General features: G+C 43.7%; 2 protein-coding genes across 2 annotated transcripts; one reads left to right on the top strand and one right to left on the bottom strand.

Annotated features, from left to right (window-relative positions):
* The first annotated feature begins 8505 nt into the window (after positions 1–8505).
* LOC123145908 (DEAD-box ATP-dependent RNA helicase 1) lies at positions 8506–12612 on the top strand. The gene is made up of 9 exons (XM_044565423.1): positions 8506–8789; positions 9153–9387; positions 9588–9842; positions 10360–10511; positions 10612–10789; positions 10892–11079; positions 11348–11552; positions 11911–12016; positions 12140–12612. Exons 1-9 carry the CDS (start codon positions 8650–8652, stop codon positions 12259–12261), a joined length of 1581 nt encoding a protein of 526 aa, XP_044421358.1. The 5' UTR covers positions 8506–8649; the 3' UTR covers positions 12262–12612.
* A 360-nt stretch (positions 12613–12972) lies between these two features.
* On the bottom strand, positions 12973–16822 carry LOC123145907 (transcription factor LRL3). Its single transcript, XM_044565421.1, has 6 exons — positions 16297–16822; positions 16088–16198; positions 15729–15794; positions 14682–14747; positions 14484–14552; positions 12973–13638 (listed from the first exon to the last, which is right to left on the bottom strand). Exons 1-6 carry the CDS (start codon positions 16711–16713, stop codon positions 13291–13293), a joined length of 1077 nt encoding a protein of 358 aa, XP_044421356.1. The 5' UTR covers positions 16714–16822; the 3' UTR covers positions 12973–13290.
* Between the last annotated feature and the right edge of the window lie 1793 nt (positions 16823–18615).

The raw sequence follows: 18615 nt of genomic DNA, 5'->3' as shown, positions 1-18615 counted from the left end.
AGAATATATGCCACGTGTGAAAGTTATCACAAGTGAATATAAATAAAAATGTTTGTATCCATAATTTTGTACAATTTAAAGATAAGTCACGAGGTATATTTTTTGTACATTTACTATACAATTAATACTTTTGTATTTACAAAATGTTTTCAATATAATCCGCACGTAAGTAAGTGAATATTTTTAGAAACTACATTAATATTTTAAAAATAAGTTATCTTATTAGTACGTATAATAATATTTATAACACATAAATACTCGAAATTTATTTAGTGTGATATTAGTTTACCTACTTTTTACAAATTTCCAAAAATATATAATATGTGCGAAATGGGTTGCATTGATTTACAAGCCATGAACATGTTCCTACACAGGACATTAATCAAGTTATTGTTATTAGTCATTCAAAAGTATGTAGCATACTGGCTCGGGCATGCCTTTACTAACCCCCCATCGCAAGTTTGAGTCCCAGCGGTTGCAATTTTTGACCTTGATTTTCTCGTGCTGACATGTGGGGTCCACTAGTCATAGAGACATATATAGCAAGCCATTTGTCGAAAGGGAGTCCCATGCCACATGTGCATGCTAATTAATCAAAATATGGTGCAACGCCGGTCCGTCTGTGGATTGGATTAGCACCATATTTGCGCTTGTGCCAAGTTCTAGAACCAGTTTAGCATAATACGGTGCCGCATCAGCCCATTATAGGTCCATGGATTGGATTAGCACAGTATTTGCATGCTCGTGCCAAGTTCTAGAACCAGTTTAGCGTATTTTTCAAGTTCAGACACTAAAGTGAACATTGGTGGCAAGTTTAAGCACCACTGGTGATCCTCTTTTCTTAACCCTAAGCTTTATGAGTTTTTGTGTGTGTCTAATTTTGACATGTGAAGGCGTCGTCCGAGATGACGACTCAAAAGGCCCTAATCCAGTTTTTTTCCGGCAGGCTTCGTCGTGCACGGTTCCCTTGCTGCCGCCACTTAGTGTCACTGGGCTTGCTCGCGCGGTTGACAGCAGCGGCGGGGCAACTGTAGCATTGAGTAATCCGGAGATCATGAGTCCATTTTGTGATTCCATCCAGATCTCAGTAACTGTTATATAAGATACTTTCGGATGCCTCTATTCAACTAACATGTTTTTTACCTATGATAGCAGCCTATTACTATCTTACTGGATTGAAAATTTTATTTATGGTTGAGGAATTTGTTTTTTTAAGTGTTCTATTATCTACCCAAAAGTAACACTGTGCATGGTGCTGACCAATCAATTTCATAAGCGAGTTCCTGTTAATTTTTCCTATAGTGAGTTTCAGTTATTCTTGATATCGCAAAAATATTTCAAATTCATAATGATATATGTCGAGTTGTATAAAGTACATATCATGAACCGAACGCAATTAGTTTTAATGTGTACATATTTTTTCCTTGATGCAGTCAGATATTGTTGATGATAATTAACTCATTCTCCTGCAAGACTTGAATTTGGTATCTACTTCTACAAACGATATTCAAGAGATTCACATTGAATCCATTTTTTTCTTTGATAAGAACTGAATAAGTTGGAGAGTTGTCATTGTAATTTACATGCTTTTGTGGAAATCTAAATAGTTTTATGACGAGGTTTTTGCTTATATATCATGCTAGTCATTTTGCTTTGCAACCTCGAATATTTGATTGTAGGTTGCTTAGGCTTTGGTGCGATTCTCCTATCATTGGGCTATAGATAGTTGCTAGAACCAAGATAGTTGCTTGAACGTATCTTTACGGATAAATGCCAGACCATTTACGACTTATGGCTTTTGCATAACTAACAAGGTTATTGAGGGGTGCAATTTGCCCATGTTGTTGCTTGCGTTTGGCCAAACAAATATTATCTTTTTTATTCTATCTTTATGCCTTTCCACCTGATTCATCTACACGTTCTAGCAAATGGTCCTGCCAAAGACTGGGCTTAGCTCAGATCATTTTGAATTCAAGATTTAGATACCGAGATTAGACCCTCTTTCCTGATTCACTTCAACTTATTATATTCATAGTTTGTTTAAGTTTTTTGGGTTTGCCCTTTGTTTGTTGTCTATCACGTCATTCTCAAAGCTAATGCAATCATGGTGTTCTACTCATGTGTGTCGACGTGTGCATGACTTGAAAAGTATGTAAACCAAGGTGAATCAACCATTCATGAACTCTGCAGTTTGACTAGTTCAACAGGACCAACAATGCACAGACTCTTTGACAGTTGCAAAGCCAATCGCAACAATGAGCTAGGTTTTCAACTGTGTAATGCTTGTGCAGTTGTAAGATGTGGAGCGTGGATGCTATGGATGACATTTATGTGACTAATATTTGTGGGGCATAAGTACTCACTATGTTTTATATAATATTTGATTATAAATTTTTATTCGACAAACTTCATCATACCATAATTGCCAGAACCATCTTCCCATCTACTACCATGAATTTGGTTGGATGCATAAAAGCCAGTGCTAAGTGTTGATTACTGGATTAATCAGTAATTTTGGTGATTAATCAATAATCCATGGTGTCTTCTATGCCTATGCCTGTCAAAATATTACCCCATGCAGAGACATAAGAAATAATGCAAAGAGTTGGATTAGACAATTCCAAGGCATATAAGTGCAATGGGAAATAAGTCGTTGATCCTTTGGGTGGAGAAGCCCAGCTCCTTATATGAGACTTTGGTGGTAGACACTAGCATGAAATCATTGGTTCTTTGGTAGGTGGATAGCTAATAACACGGTATCTATGAGGTTGGTCCTTGGGCAGGTCAACTGCTAAGAGAGATTTATCAATCCTTCAAATAAACCATGTATATCTTAGGCTTCTAAAAAGGAGTTGTATTGCCCCTCTGAACTTTGTACCGAGATCAACACGATGCACCTAGCCAACGTTGTTCATCATTACATAGTTTATGAAACAAAGTACAATAGTTGTCATTTCATCCTCGGATAGAATAAGCGTGCTATCTAGAGACAACGCCGCCAAGTTGTTGAACTCAAAGGTACCAAAGCATAATAACAAGCTAACGTTTTGACTTAAAAGAGAGAAAATATATTACACATAAATACATACACCGAGCACCCCTATGACGCTATAAGAACCATCCCATCTAGATCTTCCAAAAGTATGAAGCCCTCCAAACTTCTCAAACTCGTCTCCTTGCCAGCACAACAAACATCTGTACGAATATATGCACATAACCATCATCTTTGCTGAGAAAACAACCACTTCTCATAAAAACGCAATAATTCACTTCACTCAAAATCTTGTCTACTGAGTAATGAATCAAATGGGATAATCTCAGCCTAACATGCAATTTTATTTTAGCCATGTCAGCTGAAATGTTTTCTTATCATATGACTGGGCTACTAGTATTTATAGTTACACATTTTATGTGTCGGCTTTAACATATGCTGAAAGCACAAACTTGTACAAGGCACACCTACCAAAGTAAAAAAAATTGACAACTTTTTCTTCCACCTCTTCCTCGTATCGTAATCTAAGCAACCGACAATATAATCCCCAACATGTAGCCCCACGTGGAGCGGTGTCGATGTCCACCCCTCATACTATCGTCTTGCATGTGTTGGCTGCCTCCGCACGCTACCACGAGAACCATCCACTAGGGGACCCAAGCCGAGATGTCGCAAGCTATCACGAGACAAAGGCGGACACATGGGTTCTCCACTCTTCTAGGAGTTCGATGGAACGTGAGAGAGTTAAATACACCATGGGAGTCTCAACTTGTTCGGTGTGGTCACTTTGGTACCTAGACTTATAAAATACACGAAATCGAGCAATCGAATACGGTGCCTTCGTCCTTATGCACTGCCTATGTGGCGTGCCAACATATCATAGGCCCACATGTCAGCAGCTGTGAGTAGAGAGTGAGCCGTGCGTGATTTTTTTAAATCCTTATGATTTATTTAATCACACAGGAAAGCCCCTCTTTAGAAACATGGTCCCACATGTCAGTACGGCAAAGAGAAATAACCGTAAAATAAATTGCATGTGAAGGATTTCAAACCTTGGACCTCCTGGTTCACTACCACATGAGTTGGCCTTGGCTGAATTAAGCCTTGTGGCCAATTATTATCTATAAATCTATATGGGTCTACTCCATGTATCACTTTGCAACTCCCTACTACGTCTTTCACCTTTTTTCAGGTTCCTGTTTAATTTTCATGATACATAAAATTCCTGATATAAAAAATATAATAATTATCAAAATGCAATTATTGTATATTTTATATCTTTATTCTATTTTTATTATTGTGTACTTTGAAGAGGTAAACATGAAGTTTTTCTAACTTTATGTGAATTTAAACAGTTCAATGTATATTAAAAATTATTTTCTAAATTTATTTATCTTCATTCAGGACCAAAAGCACGCATAATTATTGTGTATCTTTATTGTATTTCCTAACTTCACATTTACTGAAAAAATATATACCATTTTATTTTGAAAACTATTCAACTTGTATTTAATTACTGTAGTATTGTGTGACAATAATAAAATTAGAATTGTATTCCCGCAAGAAAATCTACAAATGTATTAAAACATTTTAAATGTGTTTGTATAAATGTAAGAATAATTTTACACAATAACTTTGTAATACACGTCGAACATTTTGACCATTATTTGAAATACATGTTGTCAATTTTTTTAGTGCATGACTAACATTTTCCAAAAACACATTTACAATTTTTTTAATACCCATGAAACCTTTTCCAAAATAAATGTTGACCTGTTTTTTGAATTGCACTAACACTTTATTTGAGTTTTATGGTAGTTGTATTTTTTCGTACATTTCATTTTCAAATGGTAAAAAATCAAAAACAAAAATAAACATGGACTGAACTTGGAAAAATTAAAAATAAAACTTGTGTGGTCCCATAGGAGCGCCATAAATAAAAATATCGCTTGAGCAGGTACATAGGACGTGATATATAAAGTTCTAGCCATTATTTACTACTAAGTACCGGAGCGATCAACACAAGCAATCCTTGCGTTAACTATGAACTATGTAAGGCCGTGAGGGCAACGAGAAAGGCACCAACCACGGCAAAACTGAACAAGTGGGTTGTCGCCCTAGCAGATCAGCAAGTGCTTAATGTAGATGCCTCTTTTTCGGATGGTGATAACTTGGGATCCTATGGCGTGATCATCCGAGATTATAGGGGAAGTTTTATAAGAGCATCCACAACAAGTACTGAACACGTTGCGGACGTAGTCTCGGCTGAGGCTGTTGCTCTTTATGAAGGGCTGAAACTTGCACTTGAGTATTGGTGTCATAACATCTTGGTGAGATTGGATAATAGCATGGTGGTTGACGCCCTGAAGCATAATGAAGGTCATTCCATGGTGGCAGCTCCTATTATTGATGCTTGTCGTTTTATTTTGGCTGAGTTCGGGAAGGTTACTATTGAGTATTGCAATAGGGAGTCTAATGTAGTTGCTCATGAGCTAGCAAATTGGGGGCGTGTTAATCCTCTTCTGTATGGGCAGATGAGCCCCCCAGCTTCATCGTTAAACTTTTAGCAGACAATGTATTTGTTATTTGAGTTTTAATAAAGCTAGCCTGAAGGCCTTCCCGTAAAAAAAGTAAGTTTGGCCCGGTGGACAGCTTGTGTTCTTTTTTTTGAGCCATGGACATCCTATTGAGACCCGTGTTTCTAAATAGAGGGGCTTTCCTACGTAATTAAATAATACATGGGGGTTTTCTACGTAACTAAAAGGCTTGGGGGTTTTCAACAAAAAGTCATCATGCGCGAGCCACCATAGTGTCTTTTTTTTGCAGGATTTAATTAAAGTTCAGGGAGTTTTCTAAAAAACATCGCGTATAGCAGACATCCGTTATTTGAGTTCTAATAAAGCTATAAGAGATGTGAACAGATTGTTTTCATAGCCTCTAAGAAATGTTCATAATAATAACAATTTCTCTTTCTATATAACTATTTATTTGTGAGAAAAATGTTCACATCTGGCCACAATATTGTTCGACTACTGAAAAAATGTCTCATTGCTCAAAATAAATGTTCACATTATTTATTTACATATTTCCATAATGAATATTAACCTTTTGTCGAGAAAAATTTCACTATACAAAATTAGAAAATCTTCACACAATTATTTTCTGTGGAAATAAATTGCCAATTGTTGTTTTTGTTAATTAAAAAAGGCACACATACATCTAAATTAACAAAGACAGACGAGTCATGATACACACGTTGAGTGATTAATTCCGTTATGCCACAACTCTTCTCTATGCCACTCTTCGCCTTTGCCTCACCCCCGCCATGGCCCTGCACTACCTCCCCTCCGGCCCTCACATGCTTGGCCTCCCTCCGGTATTTGAGCAACCTTCCATCTAGCTCGTCGCCTTCGGAAGTCCCTGCCATCCTCTCTTTTGTCGCATCAATTCTCTAATTCGTCCCGGGGGAGGTTTCCTACGTACCGCCCCCTCCCTATAGCCCAAAAGAAAATAACACGGTACAACCATCATTGCTGACTAGGCCGGTCACTACGGATGGGTCTCACTTCTGTCCCAGCAACGACGACTTCACCGTTTTGTAACCGTCACTATTGACAGGTGCCCTGCGGTGCGCTGATGGGTGGTGAACTACATCACTGACCGACAACCCTAGGTCTGTAAGTGATGACCTATAGTTTTTTGTACTAGTGTTGGTGGGCAACCGTCTCCGACAATGGTGACGCTTGCATGTGTCCTAATTCTCCTTGGAGATGTCGTTGATGTCTTCTTCCCACCTTGAACCAGGGCTAAAACCCATTGTCTGATTCATCGGTCTGGATGGTGGGACATCATACGTCATTTGTTTTACACAACCCTACTAGTGTTTTGTCGCATGGCTAGCAGACTGGTAGCAGGTGTTGTTTCCGGGGATGACATTGAACGCAACTTGCCAGCTTGAAATTCTCCAACATAGGCTCATCTTGTGCAAAGCTTTGATAGTTGCAGCCTACGGATTTTGTTCATGATACATGTAACTTGTGGCTTTTCTTGGTGTATTTGGAGCAATTTTTATTTTATCTTTTTGGTTGGATGCATCCGCATAGGACCGGCATTATTTTATCTTTTTGGTTGGGTGCACCCGCAGGGGACCGGGGTGCGATAAAGCTTCCATTTTCTTAAAAGAAAATTCTACTAATGTCAATCATGGGTGGATGCATACAAGCCATTGTTAAGTGCAGATATTTTCATCATGCAAGTTGGGGTAAAAGTAAGCATGCCATCTCTGGCCCGTACTCATCTAGCCAAGATAGCTCTTTCTTCAGATAGCAAGTGAGATATTGGCTCATAGACTCTCCTGAATTAGGCAACACACTAGTGAAGGTCCCTGAAATATTATGCCTTGCCATTTAGCATCTTTTTGTCTTGGAGCTCAGCGTCTGTGTTGCTCCTTGAGAACGACAGTGTGATCACCTGCCTGCTTTCTATCGCCTTTATTTGCGAACCATACTCGTGAGAATCAAATCGCTTTGAATCCCCATTCCATCCTAGTCAAGGAAGTAACAAGCACACCATGCATCCTCAAGAGGGCACGTGGAGTGTGGTGCATGAGACTGCCGGAGCATGAAGGCACTATGCTCCATGAAGAGAGTATGCTGAGGGAAATTAGCTGATGCGGCGTAGGAGGTAGATGCATGGAGCTGATTTCAACTGTTCGTGCAAGTTGTAATTGTAGCGACCCATCCGTAATTCCTGATGTCTTCTATGCCTATGCAACTATGCCATCAAAATCATAACCCTAGTGTGCAGACTTCAGAGACATAACAAAACCGGATTGGACAATTTAAAGACATAGAAGTATAAATTATTGATCATTTGCTTAGATAAGTCTTGCTCCTTATATAAGACATGGGTGGTAGGCATTGCCGCATTGTCCTTTAGTAGGTGAATAGCTAAGAGCACCTTGGTTATGAGCTTGGTCCATGAAGTCATGAGAATCGATCCTGTTAAGGGAGCACCCAAGGAATTGGCTGAAAAGAAAAAATACCGTTGACTTCTTCTAAACCATTGAATTGCCCCCGGCAAGATTTCTCGTAGTCCTCTTCTTGAACTCGGGCACTTTCCAATCTCAGACTCGCCTAGTGCTAATGTTTGTTTCTCTTTGCTCAAATAAATGTTTATGATTTTTTTCATGGTGACTATTTTTGGTAAAAATTGCTGGCTGCTGGTTACAAAATTGTCCGACTACTACAAAAATGTTCCATTAATTTGTTTCAAACAAATTGTTTGCTCCTGTTTTTCTCAAAGGCGCACGCACACGTACAAAATCCGCATAAAAAAGAAGACCAACGTGCACGTTGAGCTGTTTGTATTTTTCACCTTCTCCCCTTGGCCTTTCCCCTTTTCACCGGCTCTTCAACCTCCACCTTTTTTAGGGATCTTCAACCTCCACCTGAAAGAAAAGGACAGAAGTTTCTGTACAGCTTTGGGCTGGACGGCCCATCTCCCGGCCCGTCAGAGGCAGAGCCCGCCATCATCAGCACTCTGTTCTGCACTTCTGCTCCGCGCCCTAACTCGCCGCCTCTCCCTTCCCTCCTCCCCTAGCTCCGCTCCTCCTCGCCGGCGGCGACTCCTCCCCCATCTCCCTGGTCCGGCGGCCGATGGTGAGCATGAAGACGAAGGGGCAGGAGGACGAGGCGCCCGAGGAGCGCGTGCCGCACCTGCCGTGGATGCGGCACCCCGTCGACATCGACTCCTTCTCCGGCTGCCCCGTCACGAGCCTCCCCCGCCTCGACCCCAGGTAGTACCATACAATACCCCATGCCTGTGCCGTGCAGTATTTTGTGCTCAGTTATGGCCTGCTGAATCTCTTATGCTGGGTTCTCCAATTTGATAGCATAGGTTGGCGCTGCTGCGCCTCACTGAATAGTTTCTTGTGCTCCGAGAGCTTAGGCAGGCTGCAACTGCACCCACCAGAAGTTCTCCCCTTAGCATTGACTGCATCAGTTTTGTTCGATGTCATTTGCACTAGTAGTTTCACTTGCTTTACATGTTCGAGTTGGTCTACTTTGTTTAACTGCTTATTAACTTTGTGCCCTTTTAACTCTGCAAACATCTTGGAAAATACTAGCATGAACTGAGGGCTATGTGCACTGTTACACAGATTGGCAGAAGTGGTGCAGCGGATGGGAATCGAATCTTTTTTCCCGGTTCAGGTTTCGACATGGCTGGAAACAATTGGTCCTGGTGCTTTTCAGAGGGATATCTGTATCAACTCCCCAACTGGGTCCGGCAAAACTCTTGCATATGCCTTGCCTATTGTGCAAATGCTCTCCACTCGGAAAGTAAGGTGCTTGCGTGCTTTGGTTGTGCTACCTACACGGGATTTAGCACTGCAGGTTTGTGATATTTATTTTACCTTCTAGAAACTTGTGTACACTAATCCATACTGTCAGTATCTTATTCCAGCAATTTATCCATAGAAAAACTGATGCATGCTATTCTACATCGTCAATAGCTATCCAGCTATTTATCCTTTAATATTATTCAGTTCATCATGACAAATGGAAGTGTCTTCTGTTTGTTTGTTCCACTTCAGGTTAAAGAGGTTTTTGATGCTATTGCTCCTGTGGTGGGCTTGACAGTAGCATCAGCAGTTGGTCAATCGTCCATCGCGGATGAAATCTCAGATCTGATCAAGAAGTCCAAACAAGAGCTTTACCCATCTCTTGATGATGAATATGTCGAAATGGAACCACAGACTAAAGTTGATATATTGGTGGCAACTCCTGGAAGATTGATGGATCATATCAACATGACAAAAGGTTTTAGTCTGGAGCATCTTCAATACCTGGTAGGCTTATTGGCAACCATTTCTGTCTCCTCACACCATCCTCTACAATGGACTGAGTTCATATATGATGTGTTGATATGTCCTGTTATACATAGTTGAGGTTACAATTGTTTGTGCGTGCATAGTATTGTTTGTGTGCCGCAGTACCGTGTAATGTCGAACAGTATGCTGGCAATGGGTTTGGACCAAAGTGCATATGATTTACTTTACCTGGCCTGTATCCAAATAGCAGCAATACATGATTATTTTGGCGCATTTTGGTATGACAAGCAATTTTCTAGATTCACCACACTTGCTATGGATGTCATTCAGAACCATGTGAGTGTTGCCTCTAGTTGCAACAAGTTTGGCATGCCCTGCTTGTGTTCTTTCCAAGGAATTATTCAGTCAACAGGGCCTGTTGTTTGTGCAATTTTTATAGCATATGATGATATAAAACTTAGTCATAGCACTATACTTTTGCATCTTATTAGTGTTGCGTACTTGCTGTTGATTTATTTTAAACTTGTGGTTTCAGGTTGTTGATGAGACAGACAGGATGTTAAGAGAGGCATATCAGTCCTGGTTGCCAACAGTTATCCAGTTTACTCGCCCAACAAATCAAAATCATTTCCGGCATGACACTCCTGGACGAACTCTACTGCATCCATTGACTACCATCAGAAGATCGTAAGTCTTGCTCTACGATATCAATATCTCATGTTATTCTTGTCCTCTTTTATCACTTTATGTTTCAATCGAGGAGTTAATTCTACGCTATGGCATCTAGGGGTGTCGAGCGTGGGTTTAAAGGTAAATGCTATCCAAGACTCGCAAAGATAGTCTGCTCTGCTACACTGACCCAAGATCCCAGCAAACTTTCTCAACTTGAGCTGCATCATCCTTTGCTGTTGAATAGTGGGAAGAAGCGTTACCGAATTCCTACAAAGCTGGAGTCCTACAAGCTGGTTTGTCAGCTTTACTGATTGTTACTTTTATCAATGCTTATGCCTGAAACACGAAGGGGTGAACTGTCCCATGCGTTCTTATTTTCCTTGCTGTTATTGCAGATCTGTACATCAAACATAAAACCACTGTGTCTCATTGTTCTTCTCCAAGAGCTGCGTGGGGAGAAGTGCTTGGTTTTTACCAAATCTGTAGATGATAGTCACAGACTAAGCACTTTACTGGGATTTTTCGAAGACTTACCCTTTAAGTTTAGTGAATTCTCAAGTTTGCAGCGTGAATCTACTCGAAGGTAATTACTCATGTTTGTTTACTATTGTAAATCAGAGTTCATTTTCTTGCGCTGGTTGCAGGCAGCCACAAAAATAAGTAACTACAAATAACCATCTCTGACTGAATATGCCTTATACAAGCTTCATGGATCATATTTGTTAGAGCGTGTGTGTGCAAACATAAGAAAGCGGCATTACTCGTTAAGTTTGGTTATGTTGATGGTGGAATTATATTCTGACATGTCGAACTTAATCTCACCTTGTGATGTTAATAAAACTCTGCTGCAGGAAGACGTTGGCAGCCTTCAAGGAAGGGAAAATAGATGTTCTCATTGGCTCAGATATAATGGCTCGAGGAATACATATCGATGGTTTGAGATATGTTATCAACTATGAGATGCCGCAGTATGTGAAAACATACATCCACCGAGCAGGCCGAACTGCCAGGGCAGGCGAATCTGGTTCTTGCTTCACGTTTTTAAGGAAAAATGAGGTAATGTGCTGTTTAACAATAATAGTAGTTAGTATGTGGTTGATTGATTAATACTCCATGATATTGTACTGACATGTCTATATGTGTAAATAATATGCTGATCTCATCCCTGTATTGCTGGCTAATTTGATTGCTGGGGAACAAACAAATTGAGTGTTTTGATGATATATAATTTGGTGTTAATAACTGTTACTATCGGAACTTCGTGATTTGGGTCAGGACTTACGAACGAACTAATGATGAATCACCTTGATATTTGTTTTGGAGTTAAAACAGACGTGTCTGCTACCAGATGTATAAATTAATCTCAGCATATTCTTCTCTAGTTACATGGGTTGCTGAGTCAAATGTCATGTAGGTTAAAAGATTTGACAAGATGCTGAAGAAGGCAGATGGTTCTAGCTGCATCCTTCGCTCGCTGCCCGAGGAATCAATAGATAGCCTTCGCCCAGTTTTTGAGACCGGTGAGATAACAGTCCTGTTTTAATCAGATTACTATGTTGATTTGCCATCACCCACGCCTTCAATGTTCTTCCTTGATTCTAATATTGTCTCTGTTTCCTTTTTCCTTGCTGGGCTGTTAAAAGCTCTGGAGAAACTGAAAGATAAATTGAAAGGGTCTGCAGAACCAGAAGCATCGAAGAAATCCAACAAGTCGGGAGATAAAGCGCCGGGAGCTTTGAAAAGAAAGAGGGGCAAGCAAACATGAAGTATCTCTGAATTGTTCAGTCGGTGTTCTGAATTGTTTTCTGTAAACGTCTTAAATCCCCGTCTGGTACATATATTTGGGGAACTCTACTATCCGAAGACGTCACGTGTTTTTTCCCCTGTTTGCTTTTCTATATGTAGCATCTCTGTTACCCCTACTGATCGACACAGCGCGATTTGACGATGGATCGTGTGGTTTAGTGGGTTTGGCAGATTTAGTCTGAACATTTGTGGGTAAACCTGAAAATTATAGGTGCATGTGACAGTAATTTTTTGTGCCTTTCCAACTGACCCCCAGTATTTGGTTCCCCTTGTTCAAATGCTACAAGTCAAAGCTGCTTCTCCTTGTTCATCAGAGTTGTCACTGGGATTAGTTTTTTGGTTAACAAGCACGGTCAAAGATGCCCTAATATATATCTTCAGCGGATCACGTAATTTACACGCTCAATATCTTGAGTTCTTGACGCTCTGAGGATCGTTTAATTAACCTTGTTACCACCTGCATCCTAGACGCACTATAACTAAGGTTATCTGACTGGCTGGTTATCCGGGAAGAAAAGCGCCTGAAACAACAGCATATGCTCTCCTGGCTACCACATGATAGGTAGATTATCTTCCAATTTGTTGACCAGCTTTGCATTTGTGCCTCCTATAAAATAAACTTTGCATTTGTACCTCCTATAAAATCAACTTATTTTGGGCTCAAAATAAATTTGATTCCTTTTTAGCTTTATCGAACAAGAGGAACGACAGCTCCGCAATAATTTTTTCATATAAACAAGACTAGAGACTAGAGCAGCTCGACCATATCCCAAAAGGGAGAAAGAGATATTAGAAGAAAAGCTATTGCACATATAAATAATAGGAACAGGAAAAAGGTAGGGCTAAAGGTTGCATGATTGCACATCATTTCTTCTTCTTATGAACCATAAAGGCCAAGAGAAAAGGGTGTAGAGCTGGCTGGCAATTCTACCCCCAGAACTCAAACCTTCTGAACAACTGTCCCTGGCTGAAAGAACAGCCGTCCACTTCACTGTCCACCGCCGTCCCCGATGGTCCGGGAGCCATCGGCGCCCACACCGCCGTTCACCAACCGAGGCGACGCAGGGCTACCGCCTTCGTGTAGTGGTCCTCCGGCATTACCAGCAGGGCGGGTGGCGGAGCGGAGCGACGAGGAGGTTGCGGAGGAGATGACGGAGGCAAGGGAGATCGGCATCAGGCAGAGCCCCTTGCCCTGCAGGTACTGCATGGCAGTGCCCATGTCCTCCTCCATCAGCCTCGCCACCTGTTGCTCCGTCGCCCGCAAGGTGCTGCCACCATTGTCGTCGTCGCCATTGCCGTCGCCGCTGCTGCTGGTCCCGTTTCCATTTCCGCTGCTCTGCAAGGTGGACTCAGATTTCAGTACAGTGGCAATTGAGCAGATGAATCTTATAGAAAAGCTGATGCTTTCTTCCAAAAACAAAGAGAGTTAATCGGGTATTTTGTCGAAATTCGAGATGGTGGTTGACCTTGTAGTAGCTGGGGTATGTTCAGGAGCTGCCAATTGTCCTTAGTGGGCAGTAGCTCCTACAGCCTAACTGCTTGATTGGTAGTTTGGTACATGGTGGTCACTTTTCAGGCGTGTTTTCCTTTTTCCCTCCAGTTCTTAAACCAGAAAGATTCTTCTGAACCTTTTCTTGTTGTGCTGGCATCCACTAATGCTTGATCTGTTCCTTAAGAAAGGATCCTTTCCATTTGAAAATGATGTGGTGCAATTTTTATAGGCGTACTATTAATTTAGTTGCAGTAGCTCTTTACAGTGCCTTTCAGTCCTCCGAATGCCGAATTTAGATTTTTTATAGGATTTTATTATATACCTAAATTCTACCGCGTGGACTTGAAGAGGGATCCACCCTAGACAAAAATAATCATCTTTTTCATATACAACCAAAAGTTAAGTGAGTCAGAATCAGCACACCAACTTGAAAATGACAGGATTATGAGTATCTATTCGTACCGGACCGATGGTCAAAAGGCTAACATTCCATATACGCTTTGTGATCTAACAAACGTAATTAGCGGATTTTAGGGATCAGAACAAGTTGGCCCATGCAAGCAAGCTAGTGTTTGGCTCTAGGCTAACACTTACTAACTATGTACAAGTCGTTGTCAGTGATGTAGGATCCCTCCAAAAAACAATCACATATAAGCTTGTCAAAATGGAAGATCATGTAACATAGGTACCTCTGATGACAAGCCAGCAACCAGAGGGCCAACTGCCGCAGCTCCGCCTAATCGGCTCATGCTGAGAACCTGCAAAAATGGGACATCTGATCAGGGACCATGAGTTCCATCAAGGAGCAAACTGACTAGCAACATTCAGAAACTTAGCGACTAGCTAGTAGTAACCCGGGATAGGTGCAGAAAAGCCGAATTATGTACCTTGACTTGAAGCTGGAGGAACTTGACATAATCAATGATCTCGTCAAGCATCGATGCCTTGTCGGTCTGCAACAAAATTCCATCTTGTTATTCCAGTTACAGTGACCTATGTCCGGTCTAGTTCGCATTGTGGCAGCTGCGTCATCTAAGATATGACAACTGATATAAGGTTTTATTCCAAAAAGCCAAGCGATCGACATTCGTTATCGCTCTAGATACCGTGAACAGTGAGTAAAAGTTGTGCAAAAAAAGATATCACATGTGCCATTGGAAGCTCCGGGAGTATCAACCGTGGCAAGAAGCTGGAGCACTAGACAACGCCCCTGTCTGTCTGGCTCTTGTGTTCTGTAACCATCACGGAGCCCACGAAAGCGGGATGTCTCAAAGTCTAAACATGTTCATGTTATATGGAACCCCCCATACATCTGTCATTCTCCTCATGATGCTCAATATTGTAGTTCCAGGAACCTAGTGTTTGGTGAAATGATCATGAAGCCCCTGATTTAACCTTCATCCCCCCTCAATTTGGTGTCGTCGTTTATCGACAATTGCACTAATTGGCACTAGCTGTGGCCTTGGCCCAGACTGCTGATGGCAACAACAACAATTCTCATCCCCCTTGGCACCATGTCTGACCTCTCTTTTCCCTGCTGCTGCCTGCTTAACTACTTACTACCACCAATCAGAAGTCACTAAATTACTAAGCCAGATCCTCCAACCGAGAACCGACATGTCAACCCTATCCCCTGGATTACTTAAGTCTAATTAACCATACAACTCCAACTACCATCCATGCTTTCCAATTCCATCACGCACTTGCTATTTTACAATCACTGATACTAGAAAGATAGCATGGCATCACACGTTATACTAGTATGATACACCAGCTTTACTCTGTCTGCAGCAACCAATAATGCAGGAAACACGGATGCATTTTTCACCAGAATTCAGGGAAGGAAAGCCTCCTTCCTGCTTTGCTTTGCTCAAAGCAGAGAGCGTGAGAAAAAGGCGAAAGCGGGAGGAGGAAAGGCGGGACGTTTCGCTCACCTTGTTGGCGCTCGGGACCAGCTCCTGCAACGCCTTCATCCTCTCCGCTATCCTCTCCCTTCTGAGCTGCACGCCAACACATGGAAATATGTGAGGAAAACCGCACGGTTTCATTTCAGGTCCCTCTTGCTGCTGGTGCCAACATTTGAGCCAATAATTGCAGTGAAATTGTGAAGATTGTTACTGGAACAGTAAAATTGCAAAAATTTGTGCACTGGGATTGCGAGAATGTGACAGGTCGAAGTGAAGTAAATGGTCCGGTGAATGTGGAGCTCGAGGAGCAGGAGGTCAAGAACAGTAGAAGGTGTAAGACATAATGATTGGGGGAGAAGGGGAAGGTGGTGGCGAGGGTCGCGTACACGCTCGGCGATGCTGTGGGGGTCGGTGGCCTGCCCCCTCCTCGCCCGCTGCCGCTGCCGCGGCGGCGCCGCCGCTCCGCCCTGGGCCGCTGGCGGCGGCATTGATCCGGCCTAGGATGCACGGGGGAAAGAAGGCAGAGTTCTGTTAGTGCGACTGATGAAACACGGAACAAAGCCAAAGCTGGACGCGGCGGCGGTTCTTGGCTCACCTGCCCGAACGGTGGCTGAGCAGCGCCGGCGGCGTGCATTCCGGCGGCCCCGAACCCGTCGAACAGCGCCTGGTTGGCTCCCTGCAGGTCCTCCCGCGACCGGTCAGTGAACAGCGGCAGCGGCAGGAAGCCCCCGCCGTCGAGGCCGTGGCGGGGGAGCAAGGCCGGCGGCGGCTTGTCGTCCCCTCCGCCGCCGCTGATCTGGTTGTGGCGGAGGCGGGAGGCGAGGAGGGCGGACTCGTCGAACCCGGGGTCGCCGTCGTGCGGGGGCGCGCCGGCCGCCTGGAGCTCCCAGGGGGGCCTGACGGAGCCGAGCTCGGCCCAGGCCGTCGGCAGCGCGGACAGCATCTGCTCGAAGAAGTCGTCCTGCCCCTGCCCCTGCCCGCCGCCGTGCATTTCGCGGCCGGCGGGCTGCATGGGCTGGCTACTTGGTTCTCGGCCTGCGCGGAGGGAGGGGGGAGGGGAGGAGGAGGGCGCGACGGTAAAGCCGGCGAGGAAAGGTGGTGGTGGCCTCTGGCCTGGGCTGGGTTGACGATTGCAGAGAGCGAGGCGACAAAGTTTATAAGCTCTCAGAGAGAGGGACAGCTCCGACGACTGTCGTCACGGTTATGGCTACATGATATTTCTTTTTACTGTGAAACCACGTCATGCGTTTGTTGTAAATTCTGTAAGACTGTAACGCGAGTAATTCAGTCAGATTACAGTCGGTTTTGAAAGACGGTTTGTCTAATTCACATCTAGATGTTTTTTAAGGATGTCATATCTAAACTCCCACGAATATATAAATGCAGCAATAAGAAAAAAAACTAGAAAAAAAATAGACTACAAACAGAGTGGACATCAGCTTAGATGTGACATAACTATGTTACATCTAGATGTGTCACAAACCCTTTGTACAATGATGATCCTATCCTTTATGACCAGTACAAAACTTCTGGGCTTCATAGCGACCACTACAGAGACTATTAACTGCTGGGCCGGCTCAGTTTACTGCTCGCCGCTGTGAAAGGCCACGTGTCAATGTAGGCGACATATTTGGCAAACCCTATTCGGCGTTGTGGGCGCCGGTTAAGGGCAATTTTTCTAACCGGCGCCCGCAGCCGTGTAACTGGGCTGGCCCATTTATCTGTTTTTTCTTTCTCAGTGAAAGGTTTAAAGGACTGTACATGGTGATGGTGAATCGAACTCAGGATATGTTTTTTTAGGGAAACAACCTAATTTATTTAAGCATGGTCTCGGATCTCATCCGCTATTACACTTAAGATACAATCAGGCGGCACATGCCGCCATTCCAAGCACACTTCATCTCCTACAGCTAGCTTGGCAAGAGTGTGAGCAGCTTTGTTCGCAGACCTCCGTCTCCAAGTGACCTTGCATCCTTGCCAATTCAGCATGAGCCCTTTGATATCCTCTACTATCGGCCCGCCACAGATAGATTTCTGCTTGCTCCATTGATCATACACACCGCCTCCCTGCAATCCATCTCAACGTGAATCTCTGTAAACCTAGTTCACGCCCCCACGTCGTCTCCTCTGAGGCAACTCGGGGGCCAACCCTAGACGCCGCCTCCAACCTCCCCTCTTCCTCCTCCGCTGCCGCCTGAGGTGGCTCCGGCGCGGCCGCGCGGCACCGATGAAGGTGGCGGCGGGGTTCTGGCGGCTCCACCTCGCGTGGAGGCCTCGGCTCCCTGGGCGGCGGCCCCGGTAGGTGGCGCGCGGCGTGGCCGGAGCGGCGGGTACTCATGGGCCGTCCCTCGGCCGTGCGGGCGGCGTGGGGCGGCGGTCGTCCGCTGCGTGGGCGGTGGTTCCTCGCTGGTCTCTAGCCAATCCTGGTGCCGCTCTGCCGCGACCCGTGTTGGGGAACGTAGTATTTCAAAAAATTTCCTACGATCACGCAAGATCTATCTAGGATAAACATAGCAACGAGCGGGGAGAGTGTGTCCACGTACCCTCGTAGACCGAAAGCGGAAGCGTTTAGTAACGCGGTTGATGTAGTCGAACGTCTTCGCGATCCAATCGATCAAGTACCGAACGCACGGTATCTCCGCGATCTGCACACGTACAGCTCGATGACGTCCTCGAACTCTTGATTCAGCTGAGGCCGAGGGAGAGTTTCGTCAGCATGACGGTGTGATGATGGTGATGATGAAGTTACCAGCGCAAGGCTTCGCCTAAGCACTACGACGATATGACCGAGGTGTGTTTCTGTGGAGGGGGCACCGCACATGGCTAAGAGAAACTTTGGTGTGCCTTTGGGGTGCCCCCCTCCCACGTATATAAAGGGGGGAGGGAGGAGGAGGCCGGCCAAGGGGAGGAGGCG

Source organism: Triticum aestivum, chromosome 6D (assembly GCF_018294505.1).
Source record: "Triticum aestivum cultivar Chinese Spring chromosome 6D, IWGSC CS RefSeq v2.1, whole genome shotgun sequence".
Classification (NCBI taxonomy): domain Eukaryota; kingdom Viridiplantae; phylum Streptophyta; class Magnoliopsida; order Poales; family Poaceae; genus Triticum; species Triticum aestivum.
Note: the sequence above shows the minus strand (reverse complement) of the source record. Positions and strands in the feature narration are given on the sequence as shown.

Coding starts and splice junctions, on each gene's coding strand:
- LOC123145908 (XM_044565423.1), top strand. CDS start 8,650: ATGGTGAGCATGAAGACGAAGGGGCAGGAGGACGAGGCGCCCGAGGAG. Junction 9,843..10,359: donor TGGAGCATCTTCAATACCTG/GTAGGCTTATTG, acceptor TTGTGGTTTCAG/GTTGTTGATGAGACAGACAG. Junction 11,080..11,347: donor CAGCGTGAATCTACTCGAAG/GTAATTACTCAT, acceptor ACTCTGCTGCAG/GAAGACGTTGGCAGCCTTCA.
- LOC123145907 (XM_044565421.1), bottom strand. CDS start 16,713: ATGCAGCCCGCCGGCCGCGAAATGCACGGCGGCGGGCAGGGGCAGGGG. Junction 15,795..16,087: donor CCCACAGCATCGCCGAGCGT/GTACGCGACCCT, acceptor GTTGGCGTGCAG/CTCAGAAGGGAGAGGATAGC. Junction 14,553..14,681: donor TCCTCCAGCTTCAAGTCAAG/GTACATAATTCG, acceptor CCATTTTTGCAG/GTTCTCAGCATGAGCCGATT.